We start from the raw sequence: 25,373 nt of genomic DNA, 5'->3' as shown, positions 1-25,373 counted from the left end.
GATAAAAAATCTTCAAAAAAGGGCAAGAAAAAGAGAATAGCCAATTCTGTATGCATGTTGCTGAGAATGAAAGAAATTGCAGAACAGAAAGAGTTGGAGTGGTATAAGGATAGAACAGAGTTACTAGGAAAGATAGAAAATGCGAGTAGAGATATTGCAGCTATAGCGGATATTTGTGAATGTGAGGACATGAGGAATGAGATTGAACAATTGGTGACTGAGAATAGTGTATTGGAACAGGGGTTGGATGAATGGAAGGAAACATGTATGTTGAGAGAACAGTGTATCGCATCTTTAGAAAAGAAGGAGGCTGGGAATGTAAATGCGATAGAAATGCTTAGGGCAGAACTACAGGAATGTAAAAGTCAGCTAGCCCAAAAAGATCATACCATTGTGTCTTTGAGAGCACGGGCAATGGAGAACGTGCACACCCATTGCGGTGCTAACAAAGATGCACATTCCATTGTGACCCAGGATCAAAGAGAAGGAATACCGATCGAACAGCAACCAGTATGTTCGGCTGACAATGCTGAAGAGTCCCCGAATCAAAGTTCTTCTCTCTTCACTCCTGTGCCAGAAAGGACTGGACAAGGATTAGATATCATAAAAAGGGAGGGTAGCACCCAATCCACAACACTCTCCATACAAGATCGCACAAATTTGTGCCAGATTTTGGAAAAGTTTGACACTAGCGCTTCACCCATTAGTCTCTCGAACAGGCTGGAAGCGGTAGTGGCACAGTACATTTTGAACAATAGGGATGCATGCGCACTCCTCCGCGCATGGCTTCCATTGCAACTGTGTGAAAAACTGCAAACACCAGTCGGGAGTCATAGAGGTCTATCTCCCGAGTTAAACTCAAATTGGGGGAACTCGGCAGATAGAATGAGGGAAATGCAGCGCATAATGGGAGGAAGAGATACTAGGGGTTCAGACGCACTGGAAAATACAAAGTTTAGGAGGGGAATTGATCCAATACTCTTTTGCAGTGAATACTTCTCCATTTATAAAGCCACCTACAATTGTCCTGATATGTCTCCTGATGACAATAGCTTTCTGTGTTCTATGGCTAATAAATGCACATGTATAGATTACCATACCAGAATTGCACTGAGGAACGCCACCTCGTATCAGACCTTTATAAACATATTAAGGGACTGGGTTCGGGAGACAGATCAAGACAATAGGCCCCATAAAAGAGTTGCGGAGATAGTTAAAAGCGAACCTAGAGTGAGATTTGCAGGCAGGTGTTACAGATGTGGCAATACAGGCCATGTGATAAAGGACTGTAAACTGCCTAGGAGGAACATGGGTGAGAAGAAGCCTTGGCATAAGAGGGAACAGCAAAAACCTGGACCAGATAAGGTGGCGAAGGAGCCAAACGAGGCACCTGATGCTACAATATATGGTTCTCTTCGGGGGGAAGTACAGAGGATAGGGAAAAGGCTTGAGGAAAACCACGAGGAGTATAAAACCCCTCCCCCAACCAATCCTTATTTTAAACCATAGGGATGTCAGGCCCCGGAGTTGTCCCTAATATGTCAGCTGGACAGGGACAAAAGCGGCAGACCACGTATCCGAGGGGCGATAGGGGGCCATCGCACAAATGTACTTTTGGATATAGGGGCAGCTGTCAGCATAACTAACATTGAACTTCAAAAGGATCCTGCGGGGAGGCAAAATTTCCTTAGAGGATTCGGGGGACAACTAGTACCCTCTGAGCAATCAATACCCGTAAACATAGAAATAAAGAGGTTATGTGTGGAACACAGTTTGTTTCTTTCCCCAACACATGAGGGCACTATTTTGGGCTCTGATGTCATGGGGGCACACGGACTGATTCTCGATCTATGTAATTGGGTATTGTGGAAAGGGTCTAGATACAAAGGCAAGGTGCACACGGTCATAGACAGCGGTGAGGTTGCATCAGTTAAAACAAATGAAATCCTTGACCCGCAGGCAATACTGAAAACAGAGGACCAAATATTGGCTAAAATCTTGTGGCAACATAACAAAGTGTGGGCAACATCTAAAGCGCAATGTGGTAAGGTTTCAAACATGATTGTTAAAATTGAGGGCCCTGATCCGCCACCTCAACGTCAGTACAAAATTCCACCCGAATCTATCCCATACATAGAGAGCACAGTGAGGAATTTATTGGCACAAAATGTAATTAAAGAATGCCAGTCTAAAACAAATGCAGCCCTCTGGCCAGTGAAGAAGGAGGGGGGGTGGAGGCCCACTGTAGATTTCCGTGCGCTAAACAGATGCACCCCATCTATTACAAATGTAGTTGCTAAGATGCCAGATATGATGACGGCACTGAAACCTTCAGCGAGGGTGTACTCATCAATTGATATATCAAATGGCTATTTTTCAATTCCCGTACATGAGGATAGCCAATACAAGCTAGCCTTTACATTTCAGGGAAAGCAGTATGCATTCTGTCGATTGGCCCAGGGGTTCAAATCCAGCTCTACATACTTCCACATCTGTATGGTGGATATTCTGAAGACATTTTCTGAGCCAGAATGCATCATTCAATATGTGGACGACGTCTTACTTCAAACAGAGACAAAAGAGCAGCACTACGCTCTGCTGGAGGAACTCCTGACACTAATCGAGAATGCGGGTCTGAAGTTAAATCCCAAAAAGGCACAATTGATGAAGGATTCAGTGTGTTTCTTAGGTGTGATAGTTTCACAGGGGGGAAGGACTCCAGACCCGAACAAATGTGAAACTATCAGGAAACTACCAAGACCAATCACTAAAACTGCTTTGAGGCAGTTCCTGGGAATGGTTGGTTTCTGCAGGGACTTCATTGAAGGCTTTGCAGAAAAGGCAAGACCCCTGTATGAGTTTCTCAAAGGAGAAAAGAGGGAAACAGACCCCTTAGACTGGTTGGGAGAGCATGAACAAGCTTTCACCGAGCTAAAGGTGAGTCTGATGCAGGCCCCGGCTTTGAGCAATCCGAATGCCGATTTGCCCTTTGCACTACAAGTGTACGCCTCTGCTGTAGCAATAACAGCTGTGTTACTGCAGGAGAGGCAGGGTAAATGGGTACCTGTGGGATATTGGTCCAGAGTACTAAGCCCGGTAGAGAGGGGATTCGATGAATGTGTCAGGAACCTTTTGGCAGTGCATTGGTCGGTTCTCGCCACAGAGCATGTTGTGGGGTTTGGTAAAATCATTCTGCAGACACCCCATTCCCCAATTAAAATGCTTCTGGAACGTACCCTCAGTGGAGTATCCTCCCAAAGGGTAGCCAGATGGCTAGTGGATTTGACACCCAGGAATCTGGCGGTGACCCACAATGCCACCTACACTCTCCCACAATTAATGCAATATGAGGGGGAGCAACATGACTGTGGGGAGGTACATCGGACCAGGACACAGGAGATGTTCAGATTAGCATTGGGTAATGGAGACCTTAAAGTCTGGGTGGATGGATCAAGGTACTGGGATGAAGGAAGTTTTCACACAGGGTATGCCCTGTGGTGCCCCCAGACCAATGAGGAAATCATGACCAAATGCCCTCGAAGCTTTTCTGCCCAAAGAGCTGAACTAGAGGCAGTGAGAGAGGCCATTACGCATTTCAGTTCAGGTCCCATAACCATATTCTCCGACAGCGCCTATGTAACAAGGTCTCTGACCGAATACATGCCTTTGTGGCAGTCAAGGGGCTTCAGTGATGCCTCTGGGAGAGAATTGGTACATAGTGCGGTGCTAAGAGACATATGGGAAAGAGCGAGTATGGAACCTCAGAGAGTGGCTATCATTAAGGTGAGAGCACACCAAAAAGGTGGAGAGGAAGTTACTGTGGGTAACAACAAGGCAGATGAGCTGGCAAAGGAGGCAGCCCTGATAGGGGTCAAGTGGACACCCTATGATGCTGAAGGGAGGCAGGCATGGGAGGAACATAATTTTGAGGAGCAGAAGGTGAAAGCGGGTTCACATGAACTCTTGCCGGTGCTAAGGATGCCTACCCCATGTTTAGCAGGTGAGCAAAATAAGGACGAGGCCTTGAGCTCAATCAAAAAGCAGCTTAGAGCAAAAGCGGCAGATGCTCCCCAAGATTATGTATTGGAAGACGATCTACTGTTAAAAGAAACGTCAGAAGGACGAAGGTTTGTAGTTCCCTCCCAGCATCAAAAAGACTTAGCCCTTGAAAATCACAGGTTAACAGGCCACATGGGTGTTCAGGGTACCTTGAAATTTGTACAAGCTAGATACTGGTGGGAGACAATGGGAAACACAGTCTCACAGGTAGTGCAGGAATGTTTAATATGTGCACAAATGAACCCTAGGCCAAAGGGACAGAGACCAGTATTAGCAAGGGTACCATTAGCCAATGGACCCTGGGAAAACCTACAGATTGACTTTGTTGGTCCACTGCAAAGTACCCCTGGAAGATACAGATATCTACTGGTAGTGGTGGACGTCTTTTCGAAATGGGTGGAGTCTCTGCCCCTAAGAAATGACTCTGCTACGGCCACAGCTAGAGCTCTGTGGACCGAAGTTTTTTCAAGATGGGGGTTCCCCAAAGTCCTGGAATCCGATAGGGGGACTCACTTTACCGGCAGGGTCATGAAACATATTTGTGAGCTGCTGGGTGTAGAACAGAGATTCCATGTGCCATACCATCCACAATCATCAGGAATGGTTGAAAGGATGAATCGAACATTGAAGGAGAGGCTTAAAAAGATGGTACTGCAATCAGGAAAGAACTGGCTGATTCATCTGCCTGCAATCCTGATGGCCGTACGAGGGTCTACAGCCAAAGGTACATCAGTAACTCCATATCAGTTGATGACGGGGAGAATGATGAACCTTAGCCACCCAGCAGACCCAACACTTAGTACCCCCTTGAGAGAGAGTGCGGAAAAGGACAGATTTCTGGTCCAACTGCAAGAACAGGTACAGAGGTATTTGCAATTTGCTGCAAGTAACATGGCACCTAAAGAGAAGGAGCAGCCTGAAAGGCCTCCCATTAGCTTGAAGATTGGAGACAGGGTCATGGTAAAGAAATTTGTTTCCAAGTCTTCATGGGACGCAAACTGGACTGGACCGTTCGCAGTCACTATGGCCCTTAGTGATCAGGTGGTCAAAGTAAAGCGGCTCATGGATAACAAGGGTGCAAAAGGCATGAAAAAGAGGGAAATAGAGAGATGGGTTCATGCTGATCAATGTAAAAGGTACTGCTGATAGGAATTGATTCCGCTCTTGTTCTTGTTTTTCAGAGTCCTGGTGGAGCAAAGATTGGCAAAGTCTCTGGAAAAAAATGGATGGAAGGATCATAATTGTCGTGTTGGCGATCCATCTGAGCCATGTAACATCTCAAATTGACTCAGACGAATACTCAGGGGATGATGTTGAAAGGGAAAACCCTGAGGAGAACCATGCATCCACTTCAATTGTATCATCGATGTTGGACTTGTTGGGCCAAAAGGGGATGCAGGGGGGAGATGAAAGAAGGAGAAAGGTCAGGATTATATCAGAAAGCCCTAAGTTACCGGACACATACCAATGGGGTCACCCGGGCAATTTGCAATACAAAGTTTCTTTTGCTTTTGGACGATTTAATCCTAACTCAACATCTCAAGGACGTGCGTATAAACAAAACTTGCAAAACATCATACCGGAAACTCTCCAGCCGTTTATAGATGTGACTATATATATGAATGAAACGGGTTATTGGTTAGGTAAAGATTCCAACCTATCTAAACCTGGGGAAGCAAGGGACGTAGGATATGGGGTTTTTGGTGAAGAATTGAAAGAAGGGAAATATGTTTTTATGTGTGGCATATACTGGCATGATCAAAGTAATAGGGCGCAGAGACCCAGGAGGCTGACACTTAGGCATAGTAGGGTGGCCGTCGGCCAAACGAGGGAGCTCCAGATGACACATCAACGGGGTGAGAATTTCCTTGTGGGGGCAGTATCTCGGTCTTATCAGTCCTACAGAGAAGCTCTTGGTTACTGGACATGTGGGACACCAGAATTGGACATGGGGGAGATACGCCTGGTTGATGTCTCACCTGAGAGGTTGAAACCCTGCATAAGCGGTGCCAGTGATCACACACAGGAGCATATTCCATTAGAGAAAGGGGAACCGCTACAAATAGATCTAAGCTCACCACAAATACTGGCTACCAGGGTACAATATGCCTTCACCACATGGCATTTCAATGTCTCGCAATGGTTGGTAAAATCATATTACCCTATATGTGCTGAATATACGCTGAATCAAGTGCGGTCAGTATATCAGTGGCTTGCTCCGCGGAATGGGGTCCAGACAGGACGCTTAATTCTGAGGAGTGACCGAAAGAGGAGGGATGTATTCAGCACTATAGTAGGGGGAATAGGAGCTGGGATGGGGGTTATCAATGGAGTGGACATCGATCTCCTGAGGAACAAACTCTCAGCCATAGTTTCAGACAGTAAGCGGGGCTTTGTTGCTCAGAAAGAAATTAATGACATTATTGATAATATTCAACAGCGTCACATAAATACTCAGGTACAAGTAGCTCAAGATTTTATCCGCCATTTTAAGAGGTTGGTGGATAGTGTGGTGATACAGGGTAAAAACATGTCATGGGCTCTGGCATGCACGCAGGGACAGGCGGAACTATCAACCAACATCAAGCTAATTGTACAGTCCCTGTATGGTGGGAAATGGCCTTATGAGCTGGCGTCACAACTCAGTAAGATCTTACCAAAACACATCTCTTACACTAATCCAAGTTGGTGGTCGAATGCCTGGATCGGATGTACTGACTTGGATTATGAGAGATGTTACGCTTCTTCATTGATCCCATATACAGAAGTGCAGACCCAATCTGTGTATTCGGTGATATCAATGGGCTTACTGATTGGGGACTCTACTTTATTGCATCTGAGGCTAACGTACCCACATGTGATCAGAGAGTATGGCAGCTGGAGGCAGGTTGATATTTCCCTCTGTCGGAGGCATGACCATGACGTCCTTTGTATGCCGGGCCAATACACAGTGGTGAATGAGAAGTGTTGGGAGGACGCGTCACTCTGTGTGCTGGATGGGGAGAACATTGCCGGGAAGGGAATACCAGTGTATTATTTGGGACATGGGAGAGTTTGCTTCTTTGTCCTAAAGGATACTAATGTGACTTTAGTCATGAAAATAGGGTGTTCGGTGAACCTGACAATGGCAAGGGGAGCATGGTGTACCCTTGGCGGTGTCTCTGAGATCCAGACACAGGAATGGAATTATGTGGTACCGCATATGGCCAACCTGTCGGTGGATATCAACCAGAACCGCCCGGTTAATCTGAGAGCCCTTAACCTTGGTATGGGAAATAAAATACAAGAATGGTTAGCAGATTGGGATAAGGATGAGAGCCTCATGAGGATGCTGCAGCAAGAGAGAGCTAATGCTACTATAGCCATATATCATAATCAGAAGGAAATAAAGGAGGTAGTGCATCAATTAGATACTGATGTGGGAGGGTCTTGGTGGGAGATAATCTTCGGACATTCCAATAAGGCCAATAGCATTTTGAATTATTTGATACATCCCGTTGTGGTATTACTCATTATTGCTGCAGTGTCGTCATTGGTGCAAGTTGTTATGTGTTGTTGGACCAGACATTTATATAGGAGGGTTTCGCATCTATCTATGCAAGTGGAGGGACGAATTGACGGTAAGGTCTCTGCATATGTGGTAGAGGCTTTGCTGCCAGCTCAGAGCCCTGGAAAAAAAATGACGTGCCAAAATTGCGGTAGGGAAGGCCATCGTGAGCAAGCCTGCCTAATCCCGACCCGTAGTTACAGCAAGGATGTATAGGAGGTGGGGAGCGGGATACGCAAATTGAGAGGTCCTATGTATATATGTATATTAGGGTAATGGGCTGATTTATGTCATGGCATAGTGTGATAAAGGTGTGTTTTAGGTTAAAAACATGTGCGAAAGGCCGTCCTCGTGACTCAGGGTCTGAAAGCTGGGCGATATGTTGCTCTGAATGGGTGCTGGTGAATGGTGAATGAATAGGCACCCCTTGCCTGTACTGCCGTCCTGAAGATACCCAAGATACAGAATGGTGACATGGAAGCTGTCGCTGAAGAGTGGTGGAGATATGTCACTCAGTGGCAAATCGGCACGTGTTGGGAAACATCACATGGTAAACATTTATGAACTGCTCCATAGGACCTGCTTCTGCACACGTGGAAAACACAGCGTGGTTAGACAATTGTGTACTGTTCCATGAGAGATGTCTCTGGAGCGCTCGTTGAAAACAACCATGCGTTACACAAGCTAAGGACTGTGCTACAGGTACTGGTTCGGAAGCACATGTTGGGGAACCACACACGCTAAGACAGTTATGGATTGTTCAAAAGGAGCCGTGTCTGAAGAAGGGTGGTATGCGCCTTTTAGGCGCAAAGCGGCATATGTTGGAATCAGACAGAAATGTATTATTATACATCTACACAGCTGTTTGTACAGCCGAACTCAGCCATAGGGATGCCAGGCAGTTTCACATGTTTAAAAGCAAGGAATGTGACACAATTTGAATAGCAGAATGAGTTCTATTCAGCCCACCTGGAATGTACTGAACTTCAAAGATGATATGGCGCCGGCTTGTCTGCAAGAACAGAGGACAGCTGGTGGGGCGTCCGAGATCAAGCCACAAGATAGCAATCCAGTCGGAGCAGTTGCAATTCATGGGCAAACACTGCCCCCAGAGGCCAAGTATGGCAGGACTGTTAGCCTGGGGGAGGAGACGCCCCAGAGACGCTGATTGGTCTACGGGAAAGAGTAGGATGGGCTGTGGGGTGTGGTATGGCTGAGGTATGTTTGACAAAAAGGGTTGCGACCTGAGCTCTGTCTCTTTATTCCATCATGAGGCGTAGCTGCGAAGGTCGGATAAGTATGGCTTATATTGTACTTTGATTGTATGCTATGTATTATTGTAACTTCTATTGATACTTGATGCACGTTTTTTATTTCCTTGGGAAATAAATGAGATTTAATTGACATTAGACCGTGTATTGATTTCATAGCCAAGGGTGGTAGCATTGTGGTATTAACAATAACATGTGCTTGGCGTAATAGACTAGCTAAACTATAGGGACTAGACAAAGGAATACATAACTGATAATAGTAGTACTAGATTGAATTGATCAGTTACTTCACAACGTATATGTACAGGAGGCATCCTTAAGTGGTTAAACTAAATGTATTTAAAAAAAGAATTGCACCAGGGATGGTATTTACATTGTAATTAAAATACCTTGTGCTGGTACCTGCTGTGTGTGTTGAAATCGTCATTCCTCCGCCTGTTCCCATACCTGGAAACACCCCAGCTGTGATCACCCAGTGCTGTGGGGTTTAATACGAGCCACTGGACCTGTCACAGGCACTCATCAAAAGTGCCAACTGTTCCACCTGCCCCATCCTCTATTCATAGAAGCTGTAATATAGCCACCATGAATAAATGCCCTATGAATTGACAGGTAGAACTTTCATTCATCAGCCCCATCCTTTATTCACAGAGGCTTCTGGAAGTACACTGATAAGGCTGAAACCTGTCCTTTAATTGTTGTCAAGGCTAATCCTTTATCTAAGCATGACTGAAGAAAAGAGAGAATTCTCTCTACCAAATATCTGCAAGTATGCCAACTTCTGGCTTCACACCACGCAATTTAAGACTTCCAAACCCTGTGATAAACCTTCCTGGCGACTGCCTTCCTGGCATTCACCGATGTAGTTAGCACGTGTCCTAAGACACCACGATCTCGTAGCACCCTGGCTTCAATGGCCACGCCGCCAAATTCAGTAAGCGTAAATTCGGGTGGAATATAGACCCCTGTGACAGTAGATTGAGCCAGAGCAGAAGCGTTCAAGGCTTGCCTACTGCTAATCTCACTACCTCCGGATACCATGCCCTCCTGGTCCAGGCCGGAGCTACCAGAATGACTGTTATCTCTTCTCGGATCCTGCGCAAAAGATGTGGCAGAAGAGGAATCGGGAGGAATGCATAAATCAAAGAGAACTGAGTCCAGGGAACTACCAGAGCATCTATCCTGATCGCAAGTGGATCTCTTGATCTGGATACAAACTGCTGAATCTTGCAGTTAAACCTGGATGCCAGCAGGTCTATATCCGGTGTGCCCCACCGCTGGCAAATCTGCATAAACACCTGTGGTTGCAGAGGCTATTCTCCTGGATGTTTCTGTTGGCTGAGATAGTCCGCTTTCCAGTTCTCTACCCCCTGGAATGTGGAAGGCAGACAGCACTGGTACATGCCTTTCTACCCATTATAACACATGACTGACCTCCATGTGGGCCCGACGACTCTTGGTGTCACCCTAAAGGTTGACATAGGCCACAGCCGTGGCATTGTAGCTTTGCACCCAATAATTCAGCGTGAGGCATATTGCCCACAGCTCTAGTACATTGATGGGCAATCCCTGTTCCTTCAGAGTCCATTTTCCCTGGACTGTGGAACTTTCCATGACTGCACCCCAGCCGGAAAGACTGGTATCTATGGTCACTACCTTCCACGACAGTGGAAGAAAAGACCTTCCTTGTACCAGATTCTGGTCTACTAACCACCAGACGAGCCTGGGGGTTATGATATTGCAGGAATCCAAAGCCTGCATATTCCTGCTCAATGCAGACAGAATTTTCTGCTGCAATGCCCTGGAATGGACCAGGGCATACGGAATTGCCTTGGAAACCATCCTTCCCAGAAGACTCATACAGAGTCGGACAGATGGGCGTCTCTTTCGGCTTACCTGCTGAACCTGATCCTTTAGGGCCTTGACCCTCCGGGTAGGCAAGAACACTCTTGCCTGGACTGTGTCCATGATAAGGCCTAAGTATTCCAGACTTTGAACCAGTTTTAGGGCCGATTTCTCTGAATTTATTATCCATCTGAGATGTTCCAGGAATTGGACCGTAAAGGTCACATTTCTTATCAAAATCTGCAGTGATTGATCCCTGGGTAGGAGATCATCTAAGTAGCCTGCAATCAAATCACTCAATATCTTAGAACAGCAGGTATGGGCGCCTGAATCTTTGTGAAGACCTGGGGTGCGGTTGCGAACCCAAAGGGCAGAGCCACAGACTGAAAATTTTATTCCTCCATGACAAAGTGCAAAAGCCTTTGATGTGCTGGAAAAATTGGCACATGCAGGTATGCATCCCTGATGTCTATGGATGCCAGAAAATCTCTTCCTTGGAGAGACGTCATGACAAAGTGGACTGATTCCATTTGGAAGGGCCTCACTGAAAGATAACGGTTCAGTGCTCTTAGATCCGAAATTAGTCTTATGTCGCCATTTGGCTTTGGAACCATGAACAGATTTGAATAAAACCCTGTTCCCTTTTGGGAACTGGGACCTCCATGATCACCCCCTGCTGCCTTAAATTGTCTAGTGCTTGGAGTAATGAGCCCTTTTTTAAAAGGTCAGTGAGAATGCTGGACCTCACAAATCTTTGAGGAGGGTAACAGTCTAATTCCAGCCTGTACCCCTGAGACACTGTAGAGATGACCCACCTGTCCTGAATTAATGTTACCCAAAATCCTGCAAACTGCAGCAACCTTACCCCCACCCACAGGAGTGGGGGCGTCCCTTCACAAGGAAGGTTTGGTGCCAGTATTAGCGGACTTCCAGACCCACGGCCTCTTTTGACCCTGGCACTGCTGTTTACCTTTGGCAGCAGATCCCTGGTGCTGTCTGAACTGGCTAGGTCCTGAAAACCTGAATAATTAGCATGTGGCACCTTAAAAGGGGGCCGTGTGGCTACCTTTTTCACAGGAAGGAGGGAACTCTTTTCTTCAGATATCTTTTGGATGTACTTAACAAGATCATCCCCAAATAAATGCTCTCCATGAAAAGGAAAGCCAGCTAGCATCCTCTTACAAGTGAGCTCTGCTGACCAGCTTTTTAGCCATAAAATTCTGCACATATGCATAGACAGAAGATCTGCTGCATGGAGTCTTTAAGGGCATCTATAGCAAAGCAAAGAGCCTGAGGCAGATCTGCTCCATCCTGAACAGAATCCTCCGGTCTATTGGGCCACCTAACCTGGTCCTTCAAGGCTTGACAGATCCCAATTGCTGCTACTGTGGATTGAATAGCGGAACCTGCCAGGGCAAAGGATGCCTTTAACAAGGCTTCCAGCTTCTTATCCGCAGGATACTTAAAGACCTGGGAATTAGCCACTTGACAAGTTAAGGTCTTGCTCAGGGAGGAAACTGCTGCATCCACAACCGGTACGCTCCACTTCTTGGTAAAGCTTTCCTCCATAGGATATAACAGTGAAAACCTCCTAGGAGGCACAAAATATCCTGGTTGGGTGCTCCCAGTCGGAATATACCATCTGCTTCAAGAGTGGGTGAAAGGGAAACACCTGTGTACCCTGCTGTGGTTTCAAAGAACCCAGGGAGGAACAAGGTGTTTCAGGGACCTCTATTGGAGGTAACTTAAAAGCTGTATGAACCATCTATACAAGAGGATGGACAAGAATCTTTTGTGATTGAGAGGCTGATATAACCTGAGCCTCTTCAGGCTCTGAACCATTTGAGGGAGATTCCTCTGTCTTGATATCAATTGCCTGACCGGCCATTAACACTTCTACCTTGTCAACCCAGTCTTGCTCCAATATAGGAGGAATAGGGGAAGGGGACGTGTCACGTTTCCTACCACTGTGTGTGACAGAAGCGATCATTCAGACAATCTTGCCCTTTAAACCAGCAAAACCTAATGCCAGGTGCTCTTTAGTAGTAAACTCTGGAGGTAGAAGCATTGGTAATAGGCACAACACTGGATAGCTGCAGCGGCTCAGATTGCCCGGTATCATACGGTCTTTCAGGTGAGGCTATTGCAGCACAGTTCCATTTAGCCTCTACAGGGGCCATTGATGGAACACATGTGCCCTTTGCTGCAGTACTCCCCCTCACATCGCTTCCTAGAAGACATGGCTTGCTGAAGCAGTGGTAACTGGCTTTGTGACACAAATACACACGTTCCTCAGTACCACAATTCCCCCTTTGAAGAATCTTATACAATAAACTGTTCTTCCAGCTACTGCAACATAATTTAGGCTGTGTCTCTCATCACCGATCGGACTCACGTGTCACCCAGGACAGATTGCTCTGTGTCCCCTCCGCTGGCCAGCAACTGTGCTTTTAGCCTTTAAAAAAAGCTTTCCTCAGCCGTCAGGGCCACGTGCACGAGTCTGTGCTCACCCCGTGGAGGAGAGCATACAGAGCAGCACACCAATGCCTTCTAGTGGGCCTTCTAGCATTGCAAGCAAAACTTTTTTTTTTTTTTTCAAAAGCTCCCCTTGGCTTGCGCAGCTTTGGGAAGAGAAACACAGAGCAACAAACCTATGCCCTCTAGTGGATAAAGCAATCATAGGAAGCGTTTTTTTTTTCTATTTAAAACATCTCAGCCTAGATACAACTGTTGCAGGGGAATAAATAATAATTGGACCCTGGTTTTTCACAGGGCCACTTACCACTCCTGCCTCAGGACAATAGCCTAAGCCAGAAGTCCAGCCTTCACCCATCGCAGCTGGTTCTGTCAAACGGACCTTCAAGGACTGGGTACCCTTTTAGCATGAGGGTCAACTCCCTTGGACATGTACAGCACCCTGCAGGAATGCCTTAGCGCTGTGGTGTCCAGCACCCAAAGGTTGCATTACAGGCAAAACCTTGTTGATCCTTTAACCGCTTGCTGCCCGCCATATGATGGCCAGGTGGCGCGGCTCTTGTTCTGAGCAAGTGTCATATGATGTCCATCCATTTAAACAGGGCATGTGTGTGATCGTGTGCACGCAGCTCTGCATGTCATGGAGACACCGCTCGCCACCGAGGGGGGGGGGTGAACAGCCATTGGGCATGGTTATTTACCATGTGATCAAGTCACAGCTGATCACAGATGGTACCACCCCACTTTACATGGCACAGGCGTGCTACGCGTGCACGTCGGAGGCGGCGTGTTCCCAGGAACACTGCTTGTCACCGACCCTGGTAAACAGCCATTGGCCTGCGGCTGTTTACCACATGATAGGCTGTGACCCTTTCACAGCAGAACACTAAATGTAAACAGAGCGGTAACGAGATGTTACTGGGTTCTCCTGCTTACATGCCGATCGTGTGCGAGAAGGAGATTGCCGTAACATCTCGTTACTGCTTACAGTGCACACCAACACACACTGATTGCCCCCCAAAAAATGGGGGCCTGTCACCACCCATCAAAGTACCTGTCACACACAGATCAACTGAGTACCTGTCACAGTCCATCTTAGTACCCGAGTACCTGTCACAGTTCATCTGAGTACCTGTAACAGTCCATCTGAGTATCCGAGTACCTGTCACCGCCCTTCAGAGTACCCAAATACCAGTCACCAGCCCATCAGAGTCCCTGAGTACCTATTTGTAGCCCATCAGATTACCCGAGTACCTGTCACCAGGCCATGAAAGTACCCGAGTACCTGTCACCAGTCCATCAAAGTACCCTAGTACCTGTCACCAGTCCATCAAAGTACCCTAGTACCTGTCACCAGCCCTGAGTACCTGTCTGCAGTTCATCAAGTTACCCAAGTACCTATCTGCAGCCCATGCCTCATAGAATATACTTTGGGGTGTTTGCTTTCCAAAATGGTTATATTTTTAGGGTAATTCCACTGTCCTGGTGCTCAAGGACCTTCAAAATTGTGATAGGTAGGAATGAAATGAGATGTGTAATTTATGCTCCTAGAACACCAGAAGGTACTACTTCAACGTTGGACCTCTGTATGTGGCCAGACTGTGTAAAAGTCTCATACATGTGGTATCACCATACTTGGGAAGAGTAGCAGAACGTATTTTGCGGTGTAATTTTTGCTATATACATGCTATGTGTTAGAAATATCTAATAAATTGACAACTTTTTCCAGAAAATTTTGGAAAATATGTAAAAAATGTAAACTTTTTTTTTTCACATTTTCCAAAAACAGCTGTAAAACAACGAACTGTTCAAAAGACTCAATATGCCTCATGGATTATACATTGGGCTGTTTGCTTTCCAAATTGGGGTCATTTTGACCTGGTCCAGGGCCTTTGGAAGTGTAATAAGTGGTTGACAAATGAGATCCGTCATTTATGCTTGTAAAACGCCTGAAGGTGCCATTTCTATGTTGGGCCTCTGCATGTGGCCAGGCTGTGTAAAAGTCTCACACATATGGCATCACAATACGTGGAAAGAGTAGCAGAATGTATTTTGGGGTGTAAATTATTGTATGCATATGCTGTGTGTGATAAATAACCTGATATGACAATTTTGTTAAAAAAATAAATTTTGCAAAGAATTATGGGAAAAAACTTAAAAAACTCACCATGCTACTTAATACCTTGGAATGTCTACTTTCTAAAAAGGGGTAATTTGGGATACATTTGTACTTTCCTGACTTGTTAGTGTCTCAAGAAATGAGATACACCTGATGTACTGAAGGCCTCATCAGATGTGATCAATTTTCAGTGATTGGCACCATAGCTTGTAGACTCTATAACTTTCACAAAGACCAAATACTATACAGTAAATTGGGTTATCTTTACCAAAGCTATGTAGCAGTATACATTTTGGCCAACATTTATGAAGAAAAATTACTAATTTGCAAAATTTTATGAAAGAAACAAAGAAAAGGCATTTTTTCACAAAATGTATGGTCTTTTATTTATAGCACAAAAATAAAAAAAACACGAGTGATTAAATAACACCAAAAGGAAGCTTTTGTGTGAAAAAAAAGAACGCAAATTTCATATGGGTATAGTGTTGCATGACTGAGTAATTGTCAAAGTGTGAAAGCTGAAAATTGGTCTGAGCAGGAAGGGGGTGTAAGTGCCCTGTATTGAGGTGGTTAATCTTCTTTACAAGGCTCAGGTACCATTTATCTTAGCATAGTAGCTTTTTGAAATGAAAAAAAGGAGTTCCTGGATGGCCACATGTCAGAGAAATGGCATCTTTATTGGTTGATAAAATCCAAATGCAGTCACATATCAAATATGGAAAAACAGGATAAAAAAGCTAACGCGTTTCACGCCTTGTTCTGACGCTTATTCATAGCTCAGCTAGTAGCTTTTTGAAATGGATCCAATCTAGAAATGCTCTACCTTGATTTTTAAGAACCTGGAAACTCACAAAGAGCTTAACAAATGATCGTCCAGCATCCATCATTTTAGACACTGGCTAAAAAACTGGAATACTTGCTGTATGTGAGGGGTTTATATAGGGGATCACTTCCTGTTTTTGGTTATTCTACCTGTATCTATTCACCTATAGGTGGCGCATAACCCAGGTAGTAATGTATATGACTGCTCTGTGTCCCGTGATGTACGAGAAAGAAATAACATTTTCTGATCCAAAAACAGTTTGCTTGGGATTTGTCCAGGACCAGACACGTCATCCAGGTGAACGGAGGCTGGAGTGCTGATTTGTTGAAACTGATCATCTAGCCAAAATGCCTTGAATATCCTAATTGTCATGAACATTTTCTGACAAGCTGAGGTGCTAAAAACTTTGTGAAAACACTAGGAGCAAAGGATAGGCCAAGTACTACATGCTGGAAGTAGTTGTCTTTCAATGTAAATTGTGGGGATGAGCTCGAACACCGGGTGTTAGCCCGTTCTCTGAACAGTGAACATTATGGCTAATTTGAGCACCGTGGAACACCCCATAATGCACTGCGAGATCACAGTAAATTGCTGTATGATGATTGGCCAAAGCATGCACCAGACCTACACTTCAGGCGGTGTACACAGTATATAATACAGTGCAGCCATTGTACAGTTTCTAATACAGTGCAGCCGGTGTACACAGTATGTTACATAGTTAGTCAGGTTGAAAAAAAAGACAAGTCCACCCAGTTCAACCACAAAAAAAAAATATCATCATACAATCCCATATACCTAAAGTTGATCCAGAGGAAGGCAAAAAAAAACAGCAGAGCATGATCCAATTTGCTAAAGCAGGGGAAAAAAATCCTTCCTGATCCTCCGGGAGGCAATCGGATTTTCCCTGGATCAACTTTACCTATAAATGTTAGTACCCAGTTATATTATGTACATTTAAGAAATAATCCAGGCCTTTCTTAAAGAAATCTACTGAGCTGGCCACAACCACCTCTGCAGGGAGTCTATTCCACATTTCCACAGCTTACTGTGAAAAAAACCTTTCCGTATTTGGAGATGAAATCTCGTTTCCTCTAGACGTAAAGAGTGGCCACTTGTCCTCTTTGTTGACTGTAAAGGGAATCCCAAGTTCACTATATGGACCCCATATATATTTGTACATGTTGATTATATCCCCCCTTAATCTCCTCTTATCAAGAGTGATTAAATTCAGTTCCTCTAATCTTTCCTCAAAGCTAAGCTCCTCCATGCCTCTGATCAGCTTGGTTGCCCTTCTCTGCACTTTCTCCAGTTCCCCAATATCCTTTTTGAGAACTGGTGCCCAAAACTGAACTGCATATTCCAGATGAGGTCTTACTAATGATTTGAACAGGGGCAAAATTATACCTCTCTTAATACAAGAAAGGACTGCTCGCTTTGGAAACCACAGCTTGGCATTGCATGCTATTATTGAGCTTATGATCTAGCAAAACCCCCAGATCATTCTGCACTATGGATCGCCCCAGTTGTACTCCCCTTAGTATGAATGATGCATGCATATTCTTAGCCCCCAAGTGCATAACTTTACATTTATCAACATTAAACCTCATCTGCCACAGTCGCCCAATTAGAGAGCATTGAGGTCAGTAGTAAATTGGAGACATCCCGTATGGACGTTATTCCACTGTATAGCTTGATGTCATCTGCAAAGACAGAAATGTTACTTTTGATCCCAGACCCAATATCATTTATGAAGACATTAAAAAGTAAGGGTCCCAGCACTGAACCTTGGGGTACACCACTGATAACCTTAGACCATTCAGAGCAAGAATCGTTAACCACTACTCTCTGAATTCTGTGTTTTAGCCAGTTTTCTATACATTTACAAACTGATATTTCCAAACCTGTAGATTGTACCTTACACATGAAGCGTGTGTGGGGAACTGTATCCAATGCTTTTGCAAAATCCAAGTATACCACATCCACTGCCACCCCTCTGTCCAAGGTTTTACTTACCTCCTCCTAAAAAGAAATCAGGTTTGTCTGACAACTTTTGTCTTTCATGAATCCATGCTGTCTGTTGTTTAAAATATTTATTTCCCGCAAGAACTAGTCTATGTGGTCTTTTATTAATCTCTCCAGTATCTTTCCAACTATAGAAGTTAAACTAACAGGTCTATAGTTACTTGGTAAAGACTTTGTTCCCTTTTTAAATATAGACACCACATTGGCCCTGCGCCAATCCAGTGGTATTCTTCCTGTCATTAACGAGTCCCTAAAAATTAGATACAATGGCTTTGAAATTGCAGAGCTCAATTCTTTTAGGATCTGTGGGTGGATACCATCAGGTCCAGGTGCTTTATCCACCTTTATTCTGTTTAAATATTTCTGGACCATATCACTTTTGAGCCAATTAGGTAATTGGGAACATGTAGCTGTTCTAACTGTCCTGGGGCTGTTTTTGATTGATTAAAAAAAAAAAAAAAAAAAGTGGTGAGGTGGGAAGTTTATTTTGTACCCCTTTGAAACCAATCGATTAAACCTCATGTCTGCAATGTCTGTGACCCAGAGAGAGGTAAATGTTCCCCAATTCCTAGGAGTGAAGGCATCCCCTTCATTGTGAAGAGGGTTTTGTGGCATTGGAGGACCAAGCCTTGTGCCAAAAGGAAGGGCTGAACTTAGGTTTTTAAAGTGTTACTAAACCTTAAAAATGTTTTCAGCCTCCCCTTCCCCTGTGTGAAGGAGAAAATAGATCAGCGCTGTGCACGGCTGCATCGATTCTGCCCTCATTTTCTCTTTACACGGCATTCGAGGAGAAGTAGGAGCCATTGGCTCTTAATGCTGTCAATCAAATGCAATGAGGATGTGGAGGGCGACCCCAAGTCACGTTGTGTAAGTCTACGGAGCACAGCTTTGTAGAATCTCAACTTACACTCATGCTTACAATTACCCTGCTGGTCATGGCTTGTGGCTGATAGAGTAGGTAGCGTGGTGTGCTAGTTTCCGCTGAAACTCCAGGCATTTCTCCTGCTTTCTCAATCCTGAGACTCCTGATTTACCCCTCCTCTGCTATATGGACACCCCAGCAGCACATCCGAATCATTGGTGCCCGCGATCCTACGGCAAACGTCACGGAAAGGAGGAAGAGATTCACAGCCTGCAGCAGACCATACGGTGCAAGATGGTGCCTGGGCCCAGCATTCAGTTAAAGAAGCAGCCATGAAGCTCTTCGCCAAGTCGCTGGGTAAAGACATCTAACCTAAAACACCATCCCTCACCCTGGAATCTGCTGACCAAGAACCCCTGCATGAGGATCCGGCAGTTGCCTGGCCTAAGGACTCAGCCTGCATCCTCCTGGGACACAGAGTACTCCAGCCCTTGCTGCGACAGCCAGTGATTCAGATGGCCAGGAATTGAATACCCCTGAACCTACCCTCAGACATATATGCTGCAGTCATCTCTTGTAAACCTGTCCATTACTACCCTTACCTCTGAGATAAAAGCGGTAAAACTAGAGCTAAACCTAGTCAGACAGGACATGCAGAAGCTGCAAGACCGCACTGCGGCCCCGGAAGACAAAATGAGCAATGTGGAGGACAAGGTAATGCCCTTACAGAGAGCGGTTCGCCATATGCAAATCGATCATAACAGGCCATGCTGCCCGTTTGGAAGACATGGAGAACAGACAGACGCAATAACGTTTGTGCAGTGGGCATACTGGAGAAGACTGAGGGGAAAAACCCTGTGGCGTTTATGGAAAATTGGCTCCTTGACACATTTGGAAAGAACCCTTCTCCCCCATGTTCACTGTAGAAAGGGCTCATAGAGTCAAATACAGGCTGCCAAAACCTGGTGAACCTCTTAGAACATTCCTCTTCAAAATGCTCAAATTCAAGGATTGAGACGCTATAGTCTTTCAGGCTAGAACAAAAGGCACCCTTAAGAAAATAGATAATGTGTGCATATCAACTTATCCTGATTTTTCTGCCGACCTGCAATGGTGGAGGGCCAAGTTTGAAGAAGCGCCTCCAAAAATTTGATGTCACATATTCCATGTTGTAACCTGCCAAGCTATGAGTGAGTTGCAGCAAACAGCGAGATGCAATTATTTGATAATCCTGTTAATGCATCCAACTTGCTGGATTGTATGGAACACACCCTTAAAAGAGCATCTTCATCAGTGGCCTGATTGTCATGCTGCTTGTTCCTGATGGGTAACTGTAGGAGAAGATTTGGCGTTTGTTAATCTCCCTTCTCCTTTAAGGCGGTAAGGAGACCGCGAGAAAAATGTACCTGCTACAATATTGCAACGACTTGGATTTTCAAGTCCCTTTGAATCAGAACTTGAACTGAGACCTTGCCCGCCCCCCTCCACCTTTACACTGTCCTGTGTGGACATGCTCTGCGTTTCCTGTCGCCTTAAACCGTTCTGAGGAACCAGGAATTTATTTTCCTGGTTATTCATTATTTTTATTTTTTTGGCCTCTGACCCCTGCTGGTTGCAGGGAGATTGCTTCAGTTTTCTATGTTTGTTCAACCGGAATCAGCTTTTCCTGGGAGAAATTTTCACATCTTCACGCAGACTGATTGGAGAATCCTGCTCATAACTTTTATATGGAGATGCGGGAAATCCCCTAGTGTCTGCCTACATCTGGAAGCATCCCCACTTGTTATATGCTCTCTCTTACCCCTATGGCTAATGTATGTATTTTGACATCGTGGAATGTTAGTTGGCTGGAAGGAGCGAAGCTGGTGGCTTTTTTCTTTCTCTGCAGCGAAGGCCCACAAACCTGCTGTGGTGTGCCTACAGGAAACGCATTTGCAAGCTAATTCTACATCTACACTTAAACAGTGCAGCTACTTAACCCAGTTCCACTCCACTCATACAGCCTACTCCAGAGGTGTCAGTATACTCATTTCACATGCTGTCTTTCAGTTATTGCACTTCCTGGTTGATGATCAGGGATGGCACATTTACTTGTTATGCAAGGTGGCAGGAATGGTGTGTATCATTGCAAATCTATATGTCCCTCCACCCTTCTCTTTTGACAGCCTAAAATGTTTGACAATTTATAGCTTCATACTTCAATATCTGTGTTGGGAGATTTTAATAATGCTATGAACAAGCAGATTTCTTACAGAAATAAGGTTAAGAGATTTGTGGAGAGACGAACATCCTAATGTGCATTGTTTTTCTTGCTATTCAGCGTCCTACAAATGTCTCTCTAATATAGATGTGTTTGGGTAACAATTTGGTATGTCAGTTGGCTGATTCAGTGATGTACGCTCCTCGAAACATCTCTGATCACTCCGCCCTCAATGTAAAAATTTCTATGTCTCCTAACCACAAACACAGGTTATGGAAAGGCAACCCCTTTTGGTTTACGATATTCCCAGACACAATACCATTCCAAAGCCATTGCAGAATTCTTGAAATTTAATCAGGGAACAGCCAGGTCAACAGTGGTTTGGGACGCTCTGAAGGCTCACTTACAGAGATTGATTATTCCACAAATCACTGCTATTAAAACCAAAAGAGTGGGAGAATACTGTAATGAGTGAAGCTGCCAGAGCAGAAGTCAAATATGGATACCCCTACTTCAGTCTAAGCGTAGGTGGCTGGAAGCTCAGGCCCTGCATCAGGTCTCCACGACTGCAGCTGAAAATAAGATTTTTCTTGCAGCAAAAATACTTTAATGAAGGGGAAAATATAGGACACTTGCTAACAATGATAGCCAAGGCCCAACAGGGAGTGACTCATATAGAAGCCATTCAAAATGTAGAGTGAGAAACGGTCTCTGACCAAGCTGGGATACCTGAAGTATTCTCTTTTTCCGAGACCTTTATACCTCCAAGGTTCCACTGGATTACTTTTTGGATCTGTGCTCCCTTCCATGCATTTACAGGCAGAGTTTAGCTGCACTTAACGGCCCGCTAAAACTAGAAGAACTTTCATTAAAGTATTAGCACAGATGGACAATAATAAATTAGGAACTGATGTTTGCCCACTGAAACATAAGATCTCTGGGGATGCTCTCTCTTGCCTGCTCTGTGAAAAACCTTGAATGACGCCCTTCAGGATGGTGGCTTGCCCATATCCATGAACAAGGCTATAATAGTAATAACTAAAGCAGGGAAAGACCCTTTACAACCATAATCCTATAGGCCCATCTCTTTGCTCAATAAGCATGTTAAATTACTGGTACGGGTGTTGGCCACTAGACTGTCGGGCGTTGTTGCAGATCTGGTGCATTTGGACTAATCTGGTTTCATCCCTGCCCAATCCACTGCATTAAATATTCATAGGTTTCTCTTAAATATTGAGGCCCCTTTGAATAATCTAGCCAATTGGGCTATTTTTTCTGGATGGTATTTCGTCGATATGGCCTGGGCGAGGGATTCATTTTTTTGGTACTCTTATGCTGCACCTACGGCAAGAATAAGGATTAATGACACCTTGTCAGAATCCTTTCCTTTGTTTTGCGGTACACAACAGGGGTGCCCACTGTTGCCCCTGTTTGCCCTTGCATTGGAACCCCTGTCAGCAATGGTACAGGCCTCTCTAAATATTGGGGGCTTTCAAAGGGGACAGAGGGAAGATAAAATCTCACTGTATGCAGATGACACTCTGTTGTATCCGGGGGATACTGAGGACTCTGGAAGCAGTGATGCAGCTAATTGATCAGTTTGGGCAACTAGTTCTTCTCCCTCTAGATCCTCTGCCGGAGAGTGTATCCCAGATACAGGTAGTCACTTCATTCAAGTACAGTGGTAATTGGAGACCCGTGGAAGTACATATCTTTAAATCTAAAGCCGAAATGTCAAAAATTGAAACACTCCAGCTGGTGTAAACTACTACGGACGGTAACCGGATGTGTAAATCTCATTAAGATGATCTGGGCCCCGCAATTGTTGTACGTTTTACATAATACCCTAGTATGGATACTGAATTACTGGTTCCAGCATATGGATTCCCAGTTCAGGGCCCTTGTATTTGGGGGGGGGGGGGTTGTCTCGTATTAAACTCGCCACTCTGCAGTTTCCTAAGGATCAGGGCAGCATGACCATCGTACTATTTTTCAGCCTGATTACAACATTTTGCAGGCTGTGATCTGTCTAGAACTGCAGAATCTTCCAGGGGTCTACCAATCAGTCCCAACACGAATTGCACAGCCTTGTCCCATATGGGGATGTTTCCTGGAGTCCCATCTCAGCTGCTGCTGAAGATCTGTAAAGGTGTCAAGCATAAATTCGGATTGACTGGGTATCTACGTTAGACACCTATTTGGCATAACCGCTTTTACAAAGTTTTGGCTAAGGTTGATAAACATCCAGTGTGGGAGAGGGCGGAGATCAAATACATCAATCAAGTGTTAAATAATTCTTTCTTGAAACCATATGACCAGCTAATGCGAGAGTTTGAGGTTGAAAGGCCATCACTATTAATATATACAACTACATTATGCTATGCAGTACCGGAGCAGACATTCTGTTTTGAATTTAGAGGATTCCACGTTCTTGGAATGCATATTTACAGATGCTGAGAAAAAGGGCATTATCTCTCCAATCTACACACATCTCTTAGCTCATACTAGCCCCTGATCTTTTACCCTGCCCGGAGGTATGGAAGGGAGATGTCGGCCTCATTGATGGAGAACAGTGGGATCAGACTCTTGAAGTGGGAGCCCTGGTGTCAGTATCCGTGGCACAGAAACAGCCACACCCATTTATACTGCATCGGGTATATCGTACACTAGTGCAGCTACATAAATGGGATAGGAGGGAATCTCCCAAATGTCAGGCTCATCCTAGTGAACTTATCCACATGCTCTGGAGATGGCCCAAGCTTGTGAGGTATTGGCATCGAGTTATCACAATTAAAATATATCATGTTCAACTGGCAATGGACCCACTGACGTGTCTGTCAGAAGGTCTCGAGGAGTTGTACCCCCTTCTGATGTACATTGCCCTCAAGAGGCTTCTAAACCTGACCAGGAAACAGATTGCCTGGCTTTTGCTTTCGGCACAATCCCAGACGGAGGCCCAGTGGATCCAAGCGGTTAATAGAATCCTTGTACGAGAAAGAAACATCTATTACCATAGGAACTCATCAACGAAATTCCTAAATATATGGCAGAGCTGGCTAAGTGCCCCAGAGGTAGCACCCACGCAGTTGGTCCTGGACAGATTGTTGGGCTAGATGGCTACCTGCAATAGTCCCTGTCGGGTGACCATATGAGACTATTTGCAACCAAGACATGTTTTACTTTAACTGGTTCGTACATTTACTGCGGCACAATGGCACCGCTGCAGAAAACCCGTATACATTTGGGGTTCCTTTAGGAGCTGCCAGGGGGAGCTCCCCGCTGCATGGTGGGGGACCCGATTCGCGTGGCTGGCGAACACGTGCACGGGCGCCAGCACGGGGTTTTGTGTGTGTGTAAACACACAAATCCCTATACTGTCAGAGGAGACATGTCGTTTGTTCCTAGTAGGTAAGAACAGTGAAATGTCTGCTCTCCTATTCAGTCCCATCAGCATACAGTTAGAACACACCTAGGGAACACACATTTAAACCCTTGATCACCAGCTAGTGTTAACCCCTTCAATACCAGTGTCATTTACACAGTAATCCGTGCATTTTTATAGCACTGATTGCTGTATAGAATGTCAATGGTCCCAAAAATGTGTCAGAAGTGTCTGATCTGTGCGCCGCAATACCGCTAAAAATAGTAGATCACTGCCATTACTAGTTTAAAAAAAAAAAAAAGTCATAAATCTTTCTGATAGTTTGTAAACGCTATAACTTTTGCGCAAACCAATCAATATACGCTTATTGCAATTTTTTTTTACCAAAAATATGTGGAAGAATATATATTGGCCTAAACTGATGAAGAATTTTTTTTTTTTAAATCATTTTTGGGGATATTTATTATAGCAAAAAGTAAAACAGAGGTGACCAAAAAGCACCAAAAGAAAGCTCTATTTGTGGGAAAAAAAGACGCAAATTTAGTTTGGGCACAGCATTGCATGACCGCGCAATTACCAGTTAAACCGACGCAGTACCAAGTTGTAAAAGGAGCTCTGGTCAGGAAGGGGGTAAAACCTTCAGGGGTTGAAGTGGTTAAGATCCGACATGCTGTACTTAAGATTTATTTAAAACAAAGTAACTGATGCCAGCTTGCAGTTTTTCTTTTTTTTTCCTTCTTTAACCGTTTACCTTTCTTTAATAGTATA

The 25,373-nt window shown here is 44.8% G+C and overlaps 2 protein-coding genes across 5 annotated transcripts in view; one reads left to right on the top strand and one right to left on the bottom strand.

Annotated features, from left to right (window-relative positions):
• The window catches only part of WASF3 (WASP family member 3), a 676,822-nt gene that overhangs the window by 302,109 nt on the left and 349,340 nt on the right, over positions 1-25,373 (bottom strand). The gene's annotated exons all lie outside the window — the stretch shown is intronic.
• On the top strand, positions 55-1,509 carry LOC143984192 (posterior protein-like). Its single transcript, XM_077484486.1, has one exon. It carries the CDS (start codon positions 55-57, stop codon positions 1,507-1,509), a length of 1,455 nt encoding a protein of 484 aa, XP_077340612.1.

This window comes from Lithobates pipiens, unplaced genomic scaffold (genome assembly GCF_037356315.1).
Source record: "Lithobates pipiens isolate NorthernLeopardFrog02 unplaced genomic scaffold, aLitPip1_a1.2 Scaffold_16, whole genome shotgun sequence".
Classification (NCBI taxonomy): Eukaryota; Metazoa; Chordata; class Amphibia; order Anura; family Ranidae; genus Lithobates; species Lithobates pipiens.
Note: the sequence above shows the minus strand (reverse complement) of the source record. Positions and strands in the feature narration are given on the sequence as shown.

Bases quoted from the DNA above. Each gene is read 5' to 3' on its own strand.
- LOC143984192 (XM_077484486.1), top strand. From the start codon at position 55: ATGTTGCTGAGAATGAAAGAAATTGCAGAACAGAAAGAGTTGGAGTGG.